The 15,274-nt window shown below is 41.5% G+C and overlaps 1 protein-coding gene across 2 annotated transcripts in view; it reads right to left on the reverse strand.

Moving 5' to 3' along the window:
• Nucleotides 1–15,274, reverse strand: part of elp4 (elongator acetyltransferase complex subunit 4) — a 50,011-nt gene that overhangs the window by 15,624 nt on the left and 19,113 nt on the right. For both annotated transcript variants that reach the window (XM_055011516.1, XM_023282953.3), the window contains one exon: nucleotides 12,998–13,104. In XM_055011516.1, coding sequence (XP_054867491.1) covers nucleotides 12,998–13,104 — 107 coding nt within the window. The remainder of the gene's footprint in view (nucleotides 1–12,997; nucleotides 13,105–15,274) is intronic.

The following is a 15,274-nucleotide window of genomic DNA, read 5'->3' on the forward strand; positions in this document are numbered from 1 at the left end:
AGGGTAAAATTAATTACTTCAGATACATGTGCTTCCTCTCAAAGTGGCAGACTTATTTGCATTGAGGAACATTCAGCAGAAGTAATCGATGCACACACAAAATACGGCCACCCAATGACCCCGGCCCCGTCTCAAAGTCCCTCCCCATCCCCAAAGCCCTGACGGCTCAGCCATGCATGGAGGAACAAACACAGGTAGCGAGAGCAAATCAGACTGCAACAAAACACAGAAACATGAATGGGAAGCATTACAATGACGGGCTGGATGCAGGACAATGGGCCCGCCATTAAACAAACGGCAAATCCCAGGATGGGCTGCAGGAGTATGATACAGATTACAGGCACCTAGTCTCTGCCTGGGGAACAGGGGAGAGGGAGAAAAAAGGACACAATATTGCAATCTGACAGCTGACGTCTTCATATAAATGTATGAATTTACATTCCAATTAGAGGAAATTTACATCTTAATCACAGCGAGCAGTGTGTCGGTCCCTCGGTTAGTGTGTTGCTACGGTAATGAGGTGGGATGCTGCTGTGCTCTCTCATCCAGACAGTGATCTGTCAGCAGACGACACCTCCCTGTTATGAGAGAGCTGCACCCTTAAATGCAACCGCCACCACAATCCAGTAATATTCGTTGAAATCTGTCTTAAATACCAACAAGGTGTGAGCTGCCACCCGAGAATAATATGCCAAATATGGAGTTTGAAAAACATCAAACATATCTTAAATACAGTGCACTGAACCAGGAGTGTCTTTAACTGTCAGTCAAGTGACAAGCTTTCAGTACTCTATGGTATTCCGTTTCTAATTTCCATACTAATAATGGGTATATTATCTTTAATGGTTTGACTTTGTTTTATGGCATTTCAAATGGATGGTGAAGCTGTCTGTGGAATTACTCAAACGTATCATGTCATCAGATCACATGCTGCTCCGGTGCTAACAAAGGCAATGTGGATGGGTGAGATGGAAGGATTGTGAATGCATCATCAATATCCTTCTGGTCATCATTTACATCAATGCAAATCACTGTATCCAAGTCACCCTCAAGGAGAGCATACAAGTAGTCTTGAGACAGAGGGACAGTGTGCATAAACTTGTGGGAGAGAAGAAAAGCAGGCCAGCACAAATAGTTAAGGGGAAACAGTAAAACCCTGCTAAAAGAAAAACTTCTTGCTCGAGTTTCTAAAGTCTATTTGAGGACACGTCGTGGTTTACTGCAATTACGAGACAAGAGCTTTTGGTTTGAGGTTTTGGAATCAAAATCACACAGGCAAGCCAGAGACCTGGACAGGGTCCTATCATAAGCTTGCGACAGAGAAACAAGTTTGCACTCCTCGTGTCAAATGTTGGGAACATTTAATGAAAACTTCACCTTTAAAACTTTCTTGAAATAACTTTAATCCATTGAAATCATTTACTTGTATAGAAGAACTGATTGCTGACAATGCAATCAGGAAGAGCAGATTAGCTACCACCAAATAGGAGAGCACATAAATCATTTTAACACAGTCTTTTGCCATCTTCACGCTTGACTTTAATACAGGGACGTGTGAACAAAAAATTGGAGGGAAATGAGGCATGACTTCTTTATCACCTACCTCGTAGCCAATCAGACCCCTCCTGCCAGAGACATTGCTCTAATGGCCGATATCTATGGAAGCAGCCTATTACTGGATACTGCCTGTAATTAAGACAAGTCAGATTACACCAGGCCAGTGCATCCTCTCTGATATGTAGGCTACCATTAAGGTCTGAAGTGCTAATACACTTGTACACTGCAGTGAGAAAAGAAAGGAAGATGGCTCGTGCGGTGGGAGAAAAAAGAACAGTCCGAAAAATGTTGCGTGTCCAGGATAAGTGCTGAATGCATCCCCAAACATTACGTGGGGTGATATGTGGGGCGTGGCTGGGATTCCACTTTACTCTGCAGGGTGTTTAGAGAGGATGCCAGAAAGCTGCACACAACCCCTTTGGCACTTATCTCGCATATTATAACATTTCAGATTGATTCCCACAGCAGTGCTGCTTTGCTTGTGCACTTCTGTCCGAGCATCCCAATGAGATCGCCTGTCTTTTTTTGGCAGACGGGTGGGGTGGGGTGGGGGTGTCAAATGAGGTTCAGTGAGTGAGTTTAGCTTGAATGTTCACCATGATTACAACTTCTTAAAACAGGCAGCAGCTTATAAGGTGCCACGTTGACTTAGTGTCTGGAAGCAAATGAGGTGAAAAAGGGCGAATGTGAATGCTGCTAAGTTGGAATACGAGTCCTGAATGTAGCGAGAGCAACACTCTTAAAATGCTGACCATGATTAAAAAAAGAGGAGCAGAGGATGGAAGCCTCCGACAAAAGAAGCAGTGAGTGAGAGGGAGACAGGAGGGATAGCAAGTGAGTTTGAGATGGGAGAATGCACTTCTTTCTGTACAGAGTGACCTTGCTAACACTCTGCCTACTTTAATATTCACCACTACACATGCTTTTGTGCACTATTCCTCACTCATCTAAGCACGCAAACCCCGCTCTCAATAGACACACTGCTCATTATAAGACTTCACTGCCTATTAATACCTGTGCAAGTCTCCATGCGTCCACACAAACACCGATATGTGCAATCTACTGAAGGTTGAAAGAAATTCACTGTACTGATTTCATTACAATTTTGCATTAAATCTGCCTCCTTGCAAGACTTCTGTTGATGTAGAGAGCTCAAACGATGACTGCTGAATGTCAGAGTGTTTTTAAGGATGTGCATCAAAGGAGGCGGTTCACTTTCATGTTCTATGAGATGTTTTATGGAGAGAGACATTCATTGGAATCTTTCGTCCTGTTGAGGTTTTCTCTGAAATGATTAAATGAAATCACTCAAAAAGTAAAACTTTGATATCTGCAACAGAGACATACAATATTGCCATCATACTTTTGGATGAACAAACAACAATCAAAAACTTATTGAACTTAGTAATTAAGCTGAGCTGTATGTTTGTAGTGCTTTCATGTCAAAGTATATTATAAAGGAATGAAACATAATTCTTGGCAGAAACAAAGTGAGTGTTATAAAACTGCAAGGCATGTAAGGATAAAGTCTGAGATAAATGTGTGCTGAATGTAAGCACAGCAGCACACATATACATGTGCATTGTCACACATTCACAGTGGGTGATGAAGCAAGCATACATGACGTCCCCATTCAAACAGTCTGTGTAAGTGAGCGTACAACATCAGGCCATCAGATCACTTCCCTCTCCAAACATGAAGCCTTTAATAGATGTGAAACTCCAGGCCCTGTATCTTTTCACACCACTGAGTCGCAACTCACACAGAAGAACAGGAGGCAGAGGATGACGGTGCAAAAAAAATTAACAATGAAAGAGATTCCACACAGAGCAAATACATTTGCAATGCAGAGATTACGCAGAAATGTATTGCATTTGATTTGATACAGACAAATCTTTCTAGATGTGACACAAAACACACTTATCTGAGGCAAAAAAAAAAAAAAAAGATTCATAAGAATCCTCAGACTAACATATGGAGTAACCTTTGTGGCCTTCCGGGACTTGGGGATGGTGGTAGGGTTATGTGGGGGGGTCTAACGCTCCAAGGACTGTAGGCACGCTAGGGAGAGGTGAGCTGTCACCCCCCATTACGATCACCGCCTGAGCTCAGAAAGGGGGAGGGGATGGAGGAGAGCATGTAAAAAAAAAAAAAAAAAAAAAATACTGGTTCCTCACTAACCGCCATCTAGAGCCATCCCCGGGCCTCAGAACCCTCAGTCTACAACTGCCTCCTGGGAAACCCTCACACGCAAGTCCTCCTCATCCATAGCTAGCGGCAGGGCATAATGTGTGTGGCAGTAAAAGGAGGGGTTTGTGTGTATTTAGTGGGGCTGTGTAAGCAGAATGTATGGATTTTGCGCAACAAAAAGGATAACTGTGCAAGTATTCTTACTAGCTTCAGAGTGAGGGAATACACTCATACACAGGTCAGGTTGAAAGGCAGCGATGCAGATAAAGAGACAGCATCTCCAGGCACCTCTTGTTGTTATTAAAGTTTAAAATGGAAGAAAATGAAAGGCAAGGAGTATGTCAGGAGTTCAATGTGATAAGAACCTCAGCATAAAAAGTGTCGCTAATCAGTGAGTGACAAAATTTGCTGCAATATGACTGACAGTGTCGTCACAAAATGATTTAGGATGGTAGTGAAAGTGCATAAAAATACTGCTAGCATAGTAGCTTGAGTACTGCAAAGATAAATGTTTTAGCTTATTATGTGATATATAACATTGTGCAATGTTATGTGCCAGCAGATAAGAAGCTTGCCTCAGATTTGACCTTTTGCTGCCTTTTGTGTAAGTTTGGGTGAGCGCTGCTTAGGCGCATTCTGTTCCCCAGATCCCACTCCTAACACCCCTGTCACTCATCATCACTCATCATTGTTAGGGACAAAAGGAAAGTTTGGTTAAGCCACACACTGGAGTACTCTCCCACCCAGTGCCTGGCTCCCCCTCCCTCCACCTTCACACATTCACGTATGTGTGTTAGATAGCACACACCAACACGCACAAACCCATGCACAAAGAAAATTGTTCTATTTTTGCTGCATAAACGCAAGACCACTGACACTCACACACGCGCCCTAATTCACAGATGGGGTCGCAAATTTTTCATTGAGACGCCATCACCTTGCCCTCCAACTTTTCTTTTGAAGTGCAGGCTTGTCCTTCCAATGGCCCTCGGACTTATCTACTGCATATAATTAAAGTCTATTCAGGGCTCTATACGTGTCCTAACTATCCTCCATCATCTGGCTGGGCCTTTCAATAGCCACCTGTGAACTCTGAAGGACAGGGACACTTGCCCTCATAAAATTCATGAGTGCCTCTACATTCAGCAGCCGGCCAACTTCCCTCAATGGCTGATACCACTTTAAACAACTCTGTGTTGACTGTTGGGTGAATCCTTTTTAAATACAACCATATTCACAGTAGCAAGGGTTAAGTAGCTCCCATGATTAGCTGAAACAAATGCCTTTATGTTGTGCTTGGAGATAAAGAGGCAGGGGATCAAGAAACCCAATTTGTTTTCGTCACTGAGGGACTGCTGCCACAGAAAGCAAATTAGAAAATGGTCTGATGTCCAACAGAACTGGTTTTTCTAAGGCTGCTTTTTGTGATGAAAAGAATGTATGAAGTAAACATACATATACTGTATTTGTGGAGAGACTAGGGACTAGGACTTTCTCCTCATGTGGGTAGGCTTTTCAAAGGCATTACTCTGAAGTTGTAGCAAGAACAAGAAAAACAAGCTTTTAAAGAAATTTTGACATTTGATGGTCAACCTTCACAGACATGAATATTAAGGAACCATGTTTCTGCTGCTTTCAAGTCTGTCTGTGACTAAATCATGAGCAACACTCTTTTGAGCAAATACATTTATGCAACACATAAAGATGCATAAAACAAAAAGTGATTGAAGAAAGTGGCAGGCACATTAGAACTGAGTTTCACCTCCTTAAACTAAGTAGAGTATCTGGTCATATCGATATACAAGAAATATTCATCCATTCAACCTTTTCTTTACCAAACTACAGTACTAATGCTCACATTTGTTTGCTAAACTACTACAGAGAAAGATTAAACCTTTAATAAACTTTTAAAAGTACTTGAAATTAGTGTGGACAGTATGGGTTTTTAAAAAAAAATATTCACATTACAACAACGCAACATACATAAACAATGTGTAGACACACTCTCCTCCTCCTGATACCCCCAGGATACTGAGCGGTGAGAGTGTGGGAAAGTTATTTTTAGGACCCACGCAGAGAGCCTTCCTGAGTTTGATGCTCCTGCTCCGGATCAACATTCCACCTTTGAACCACTCCGACCATGGAGCTGTTTGTGCTCATGAATGCAATTTTAACTTTCTCTGTGGACCAACAGCAGTGAGGACACTGTGTCACTTGAAATGAGACATTTGTTGACTTTTGCCACTACTCTGAAAAGTCTTAATAACAACGGCAATGATGTTTCAATGCAACTTTAGAATGGACATAGTTTTGAGTGCAAAATATCTGGATTATTGAGTGTTTGACCTTTCAAATACTAAAATGTGCCCTTTTTCAAATGTACTTCATGCATGACTGCAAATTCTAAAACATCCCATCTTGTGCAGTCCAATTTACAGTGTGCCTAATTATTCAAATGTCTCTAAAAGGAAACACTCAACGTGTTTATTTCTGCTGCTGCATTTACAGAATGTTTATGTTTCTATATTAACAATTATGTCTAACTATTAGGTTTACACAATCAAAAGTAAGAAGAAAATGAATAATAAATTGTGCTTGACTATGAGGAAAAGCAGCAGAACTTTTGCACAGGATTTACAGTCAACATACTTGCAACTTTCAGTTGTTAAGACTTGCACAAGAAGTCCGTGAACCTAAGGCAAAATTAGACACTATTTTCACAAATCTAGAAAAAACAATAAAATGAAGAAGCCAAAGATACAGTGGAGACCCAGTTTTTAAGCACCAGGGGGCTATGGTTCCCCAGTCACTACCATTATGCTAATAGGAGCCCTCTCTGAGCACACTTACATATAGTCTATAGTGTCACAAGACCCCGTGGATGTAGGGTGGCATGGATGTTATAGCCTCTTTCCCTTTCTCTAATGGGAGCTGAAGACAACTAGGGCTACTTTAATCAGGTCTGAGTCCAATGTGGCCGGTCTAGTCTGATGGGGGCTGAGTGGTGCATGGACCATGTTAAGGGTTCACTGCTCACCGATGAAACAGCTTCACTTCCAGGGCGAGTTCAGGCAGACCACACTCTTACTCAGTCTGGCAGGAGGAGCACATATGCCCTGTTTTGTTTTTCTTTAATACTGTCCGTTTGAAATAAGCGTTTCGGCATTTTGTTGATATAGTATGGAGGGCAGCACATTTGGCTGTCCCAGATATTCCTTTACTGAGCTTTGACTTGGCTACAGCAAACACAACCGCTACTGCTTTTTCTCTCTAGGCGTTTGACAATTTTTTAAAAAAGTTCATTTGGACTGTTTCAGTCAGTGTCCTTAGTGATTTCTGAACCCTGAACTTGTTAGCACAAGCATATCTTCTATTCCCAGGTTACAATGACTTCTCATCAGATCCTCTTTGCCACAACAGATGGCCACATTTGCAGTTCTACTCATTAAAATCTGTAGGTTTGTTACAGAATAGATTTGCTTTTGGTTTTCTGAACACAATTAACAAAGTTCAGCATTTAAAAGAAAAGCCCACATGCCTGTGCAGCAGAATCTGAATTACTATATCATCATGTCAGAACCACAACAAACAAACCCCCCAAACATGCACGTTTGCTCCCCCCACACCGAGATCGAGCACAGAGAACTTACAAGCTGGGCCTTTTCAAACGTACAAGCACATTTGCAGAATAGATAAAATCCCTGTTAAATAATAGATGCAAATCTGATGTATGTTGTGAATATTGTTCAGCTGAAGGGTACGATCGCGTGCCACTGACTGCCCCACACCAGGTTCTCTCTCTCTTTCTCATACACGCATAAACCGTAAGCACACCTCATTCCCAAATGCGACAGAGGTTGGTGTGCACCGAGGGAGGAAGTATAAATTATTCAACTGGAATATTATTCCAAAGGTCCATTCCCATCTGATTGTGATTCTCTGGGCAGATTCAGGAATCACAGGCAGGTGTATGGAGACCCAAAAGATATTTTGCATGCTACTAATAGGTTCAGGACATCCAGCAAGAACACTGTTTGAATTTGGTTTTCTCTTTCAGAACTGTCATTATGACCTGCTACTGGAAGTAAATACCGAACGATTTCATATGAGTTCTATTAAGCACTGGCTTTTCTCTGATCTATAGTACCAAGCATTATTTAAGACTTGAGTAAGTACATATACGACCAGGCATGGAGTACAAACAAACATATAAACAAATACAAAAACAAGCCCTTAGGACCCAGGCTCTGTCCAAGTCATTCTGTATTCTACAATTCTTTCTTTCCCTCCCTTTTTATTTCTCTCTCAATAAGACGGTTTGGTGCCTCTGAGGAAAAGCCCTCATTTTAATTAGACCTGACCTGAGAATCACTTAACTGCTCCTCTCCGCTTATGCCTTCCCCCTCCTCTCCAAGCCTTCGCTCTGCTCCTCACATAGGTCCATTAACACCCTTCCCTCGGCACCCACAGGCTTCAACAGGGGGCAGACACAGGCGTTGTCTTAAAGACATTTTGAGGACATGCCAAGAAACATTAACCTACTCTATACACCTCCCTCGGACTCTTTCAGTTTGGCTTCCTCTACCCCTTAAGTCTTCTTCTACTCAGCATCGTCGTCATCTTCATCTTCTTTTCTGCGCTGCCTTTGCTTCCCCTCCACTGCCTTAAAAACTGACTCTCCTGGCTGGTGCCAAATTCATGTCATGTAGCACAGAAGGTCAATGGACAACTCAAAGCATTTGTAGGATTGAGGAGTTTGTGAGGGTTAAACAACAGTGGACAATGAGTCTAATGCAACAAAAGTCAATTGAAAACTCCCTCTGGTTAAAATTAAAGTTTTCTTCTTCTTACTGTGTCCATATGTTGTTGTTATCTTTTACCATTCTAGAAGACATCATGAGTGAATTAAGCAGTCAACAACATGGCTCCGTACTACCACCTTGAAACTGTAGTGTACCGGTAGTGACCATTCTCCACAATCCTTAGTCAGCATTGGACAATGGTCTGGTTCATCTGCTATAGCGAGAAAAATTCTCTGCCTTTTTCATCATTCTTTAAACAAATCACAAGTCTTGGGCTTTTCTAAAACCAGAATGATGCAACAATGCCACTGCAAAATAATGACGTGATAATTGTTTTGGTGGAGCATTTGTATGCAGGGAGGTGCACACTGTACGAAATGGCAAATTCATCAAGCAATTAGGGCTGCCTTATTGCATAATTCAAATTATCTGCAAAACTTACCATTTTCAGTGTGTCCGGCTGCTTGCAAATTGTTGTTGTTGTTTACCACAGGGAATGGGATTTTGAAAACACATGCCGGTAGTGGAAACAGAGGCGAAAGCAGCATTGTGAAATGGAAGGCTTATGCCAAGAGATCTAGTGTCCTTACAACAGTCTCAAAAACACAGACTTTCAGAGTTTCATACGTAACAAACCTAAGGACTCAATCGTGTAAAATTGCAGGGTGGGCTTTCTGCATCATTTTTCTTTAGAATCAGGTTTTGGTTTGAAGATGTATGGCTGAAGTACTCTAATATTACAACTTGCTATTGTATAGCACAGAGTAGTGTTATAGTGTTTGAGCGCAGTTGTAGGTGAGCTGGTATGCTCAAGATGTAACATGCAACAGAAGGTTGAGTGGAGAAAGATGCTGGTACTTCATAGATGGACAAAAAGGACAAACCTAAATATGTCATTTTGATAAACAGTTTTTATGGCTTTAATCAATTAGTGGAGAGGGACTTGGTTAATTATCTTCACCATGAGACTTTGACTAGCGTGTCACAACTGTTTATTTTTTGTAGCATTTACAAGTAAGATTTCAAGCCCAAAGCCTTGTATTAGAACAGCCAGGGGCAGCATTAGTGGGAATGTGTTGTTTCAGTATCGGTGTGATGCTAAAATATAATCCAGAAAGGTCAGTTTCAGCAAGAGACACTTAAATTAAAGGTCTAGGTTAATGTTTTGTACAAATTTCAAATTCAGCCTTTTTTCCGGATGACCCTGCAACGGCCTACCAATGTTTCATGTGTTGGGAAATCAACTGCAAAGCAACAAAATACAGCATAGTGATCCCATCCAGATGAACAAAAATGTGAACTGTATTTAAAAGTCAGAAACTGTAGCAAAACACCTATATCTTGGGTGAATCTGTCTTGGACCTTTATCTCGTCTTGTCTTCCAATCTCCCATCATTCTTTTACTTACTGTCAGCTCGAAAGACTTTACGAATGCCATAATATACTGCCACACATAAAATCATTAACACAAAATTCAAAGTTCTCAAAAACAAGAAAGTTTTTCTTTGTATAGACCACACAGCCATAGTGACATGGCTTGTCAATAAAACAGACACCTTCAAAAAGGCTCTCTAAAAGAAGACTAATTTGACACAAATCCCCTTCTTATACTGTATTTGACCCTGTGACCTGCCTCTGGCACCCCAGTACCCCACAGGCGCATTGCTTGTCAGTTTAAAAGGTCAAACAAAGGTAAAGAGAATGTATTTGCGTACCACCTGCATTCTTCAGAGCTTCATCCTCAAAACATCTTGCATTGCGAAACTAGTGACAGAAGCCTGTGTCAGCTTAATATGAGTGACCGGGAAGATTCTCACGCACATTGCGTGTTAAAGAAAGTTTTTAATCACATATTGCATACCTGCATTTCTCAATGCATACTTGCTTGTGCGGATGCATGAATGTCAACATCTCCATGTGTGGGAGCAAGCAATGCTCGTATATGTGTCTATGAGTATGTGTTAATCTTGTCTAAACACCTAACACTCCCCTACCTGCTCAGACAGGGCCATGAGTTAATTCTGGCTTCAGGCATCATGACTAATAACTGCTCATCAACCGCAGCTTGAACTCTTAGAAACGTCAAGTGTTTCCGTGGTAACTTCAACACACAACCAGCAGAACACTGATGTGCTGAGTGTGGGATGAGAAATGCACGTACCCTAATCTATCAAATGAAGGTAAACACAGTAACAACAACACTTTAAAACAAAAGAGACTTTCTTCATGAAACAAACCTGTACACTGTGAGCTAGCAAACAAATGTGTTCCGCGTTCCTGCAGTGCTAGGTGATAGGAGGATGAGTCAAACAGCAGTTAGAAAATTAGTTACCAGCATAGTTGCACGTGTAGCTGTGGTGAGATGCAGCTGCTGGACCCAGCTGGTGAGGAGCCAGTGCTGTCAATCATCTGTCATTCACCACAACCGCATCACAAATGAATCCAGATAGATGATATATCGAAATCTGCTGCATTCCCTGCTTTTCAGATATGGAAAATGAGTCAAAAGTTGAAAGAAATGCATAGCAGCAGAATGTGTGAAAGAATCCTGAGCAGAGGAGAGAATTCCGCATTATGTGGCCTCAGGCAAAAGAGTCTTGTAGCTTGAGTAAATGAGGTGATTAGCAGGGATGGTGTGAGCTGTGCCATGTCAGACACTGGGCTTAAAATCCAATCACCATCTTATGCGTCAATCACAGGCCCACCGAAGCAGTTGACCAACAGGTCAGACACAGTGTACAGTGAGTCACGTAGTCTGAGCACAACAGTAGTTCTGCATGTGATCTGATAGACAGATATACCAAAGCCTCCGCAATGAGGGACGCAGAGCTAACACGTCCTCATACCTTTGTGACAGTTCCATATCAGGTGATACACAAATTAATGACAGCCAATCACAGTGCCAGAGAATACAGCACAAGCACATAATGGGGTATTACAATGACTAATCTGTGTTTTGGTTAATTTGATGCATGAGTGGTGATATGATACAATGTACTCTGGGAAATTCCCTGACACATAACAGTGTGTGACTGACATTTCATATTAAACACTCTCTTGTGTCATCAATCAAAGCCATGTTAGAATCTTAAAAAATCCTATATGGATACCACTCAGTTTCTTTCAAGCCTGTGTTCTGAGGGCAGTACAACAGTATGATTTCCATTCAACAAAAAAATCCAATAAAGCTACTTAAACAAGGAAGGCAGACAAAGCTGGGTCTTAACAATGTGCTGCTGGGATATATGACACTGTATCCAGGCCCACAGAGCTACCGGGATGCTCTAGTCCTCGGCCCCCTGGCCTGCTCAATACAGAGGCCTAATTAAAAGCCCATTGAGGATAACCACCTTGACTTTTACAGACCTTATAAATCTATACTAGAGTGGCCTATTCGGGGGGTCAGAGAAAGGAGGGGGAGTGGGCCAATGCAGACAGCAGAAAGGGATAGACGGATGGTGAAGGACAGCAAAAAATGAGAATGGGTTGACTGTAAGATGCAAGGAAGTTAGGGGGTAGGGTGGGCATTCCTCTCCTCCCCTTCACCTCCTGCCTGAGACAATAGGACTCACTAAGAGCCAAGTACCAGAGGGTGTGATAAGGTAATGATAATGTAATGAGGACCAATCATGAGCCTGAGCTAAGAGGAGGGCCCCTTAATTTGTCTCTAGAGTGGTAGTTCAGTGACAGATTGATTGCTCTGAGTGAGAGTGATGATGTGACACATGCAAAATGGAAGCATCTCTGACAGGAACAGAAAGAGGATAAGAAATAATAAATCAAAATGAATGAAGACACAGAAAGACCATACAATCACATTATATATATGTGTGTGTATGTGTCTGTATATGAGTAATTTGTGCATATATATATAGAGCTATTATGCTAGAAATGCTTCCGTTGGTTAAATCCTCAAACACAAACAGACATTTTAAAGCATCAGCATCATCACTGGTGACTAAGACACAGTTCTAAAACAGATCAAATATGTGAACTATACATTTAACTTAAACTGTCATCAGTATTTCTTCATTAAGTATTTATGACTATAGATAGATTTTTCACACTCTGTTGCCCCTGAATGTTACACTGTAGTAACTCTGGCACCAACAGAGTACAATCAATAGCTTCACCTTTGATTTTGTCACCCAATAGCAGACAAAAGTACACACAGGTTTTTCAGAGCTTGGGTTACAGTCAGTAACATTATGAAAGGGATGAATGCTGAGTTTTCTTGATAAACAATTACTTTGCACCTAAATCAGCACTTGTTTTAGATCAATAGTTGCATGGTGAGGTATAAGACTACAGTAAGGGGTAAAACTGGGGCAACAAACGAAATTTAAAAAATCTGCTACGGTAAAAACACACAATTCAGGGTACAACCACCGAACACTGTTTTGTTTATTACCAAATCCTGTGCATGCAGAGTAACCTTGACGACATACCTCAATAGTGAACTGCTTTCTCTTGAGCTTGAAGGCCAGGTCCTTGTGATCGGGGAGCTGGCTTGCCAGACAGTTCAGGTGAGGCACCTGGTGTACATGTAACAGGCCTGTGAGGACAGAGGAAGCAGATTAAACCTGAAAGCGCTTAACAGTGCATAAAAAATACAACAAGGAAGATATTCCCATCCTATCCACAGTGTGCATGTTATACTGTGCCAATAAGAAAACCATTTTGTGCTGCACAGAACTGTGCTTTGTTATTTAAGTAAAAGAAAATATGTTAGACAGTTTTTTCTTTGTGCATGCAAGATTCATTATGAATTACTACCAACTATCACTACAGTTTTGTTAAAAACATTTTAAAGTATAAATCTTCTTTTACTTCAAACACTACTAACTATTTTTATTTTAACGTCGCAATGCTAAAAAAAATGGAATAACAGTTTTGCAAATTTAAAATTTCTGTCGTGGCTGAAAGGAGACATTTTTTTCTTATTGATATGTCCAAATTTGTTTTTACAGGATGTTGCAAGGATCCACCTGCTGATTACAAAGTGCAGTATATTGACAGTTTTTAGAAAATTATGCATGTTGATGTACTAGACGGCAATATTTTGTTGTAAAATTTGTTTACATTTTTAAAAAAACTGACAGCCCAGTGGTTATGGCGCACACCACATGAACACCACTGCCCTGAGCAGTGACTTCCGGGTTTAATTCCCTGCTGGCCGCACCATTTGCAGCATGTCATTCCCTTACTCTCTTTCCCCACATTTTCTGTCTCTCTCAATAGTCACTGTGAAATAATGCACAAATTCCCCCATAATAAAATTAGGACACACTTTAACAGCAGTTTTCAAACAACTAATTCTGCACTAAGCATCACAATTACAGTTGACAAACTCCCCTGGCAGAAATTGGAAACACTGTGGTACTACAGTGAAATGTGAAGTATGACAGTCAAAATGACGTTTCAGATATATGTAAACATTCTTATATCAATATTTCTATTCTCTTTTTCCCAATTTGCTGGAGCATGGGCAGAGGAAATTTGCCAACTATTACTGGGACACATTAGTGCAACAAAACATTTTAAAAAACTAGGTCAGAGAAAGCACTTTGTTCCTCATTTAATTTTTTACCAAAGTTACATTTTCATAAAACGGGATATGTACTGTAGAAGTGGGGTGAAAGCGTGAGAGAGAAAAGGAGAGATCGAGGGAGTAATGGAGAAAGGAAGACAGTCAGAGAAAGTGGGGGATGGTGGGTTCTCTCCTCTGTGCACTTGGGTGATTTCCCCTTGCCTGATTTGCAGTGACAGGCTTCCCAGCATGCTTTGAGCAGCCCTGAACTGCTGCCGCAAACACGCAAGCACGCGCATCCGCACGCACTCTCACACTCGCACCAGATGCGTTTGCACTCATGAACACACATCAAAACAATCACACACATAAATGTATTTCATAACCCAACCAGAATTTCACTGGCTGGTTAAACAGGGCAGATATATTTTTGAACAAAAGACTCAAACAATACTAACAGCAAATTCCCAGGAACATTTGTGCAATGCAAAACAATTACAAATAATGATGTGCAACAACAATCATACGTCGTATGAGTTTAAAAGCCACCTGGCTTTACAATGCAGAGGAATGTGATCACTATGGGATGTGTTACTTAAATAAAACATGCTGTTGGATGAAACCAGAATTCGCCTTTGAATGTTTTCAATCTCATCCCTTCATCTGTCACAACCAGGGCTATCCAACCTGAGGGGCGGGAGAGAAAGGGGGAAATGAGAGGAAAAGCGCAAGAGTGAGTGGGAGAGTTCGAGAGGCACTGCTAAAAATACCCCACTCGCTTAAATTGACCTTTCTGCATGGAAAGTGTGATAGAGTGATAGAAAAGAGGGAGGCAAGCAAGAAAAAGAGAGAATGATAAAAATGTACAGAAAAGGAAAAAGTGATGGTGAGGACCGAGAGAGCGGAGACAAACTGTGCTGTCTTACTCCCCTCCCCAATCCTCTTTCTTCGTTTCTTTCTATTTAACCGTCGCTTACTGGTGTCCTCTCCCCCTACTGAAAGCCTTGCCCTCCATTTATTAGAAGAGCATGCTGGCCATGGAGACATTGAGCGAGGGATAGAGAGATAGAGGCAGAGAGGACGAGAGAGTGATGGTGAGAATATCGATTCCCCAGTGTTGGTCTGCTCTGCTCCAGAGCCTCAGGGGTATGGGACTGGGGATGGAGAGTGGGCGAGGCGAGAGGGAGAGAGGCTC

Source organism: Amphiprion ocellaris, chromosome 1 (assembly GCF_022539595.1).
Source record: "Amphiprion ocellaris isolate individual 3 ecotype Okinawa chromosome 1, ASM2253959v1, whole genome shotgun sequence".
NCBI classification, from domain to species: domain Eukaryota; kingdom Metazoa; phylum Chordata; class Actinopteri; family Pomacentridae; genus Amphiprion; species Amphiprion ocellaris.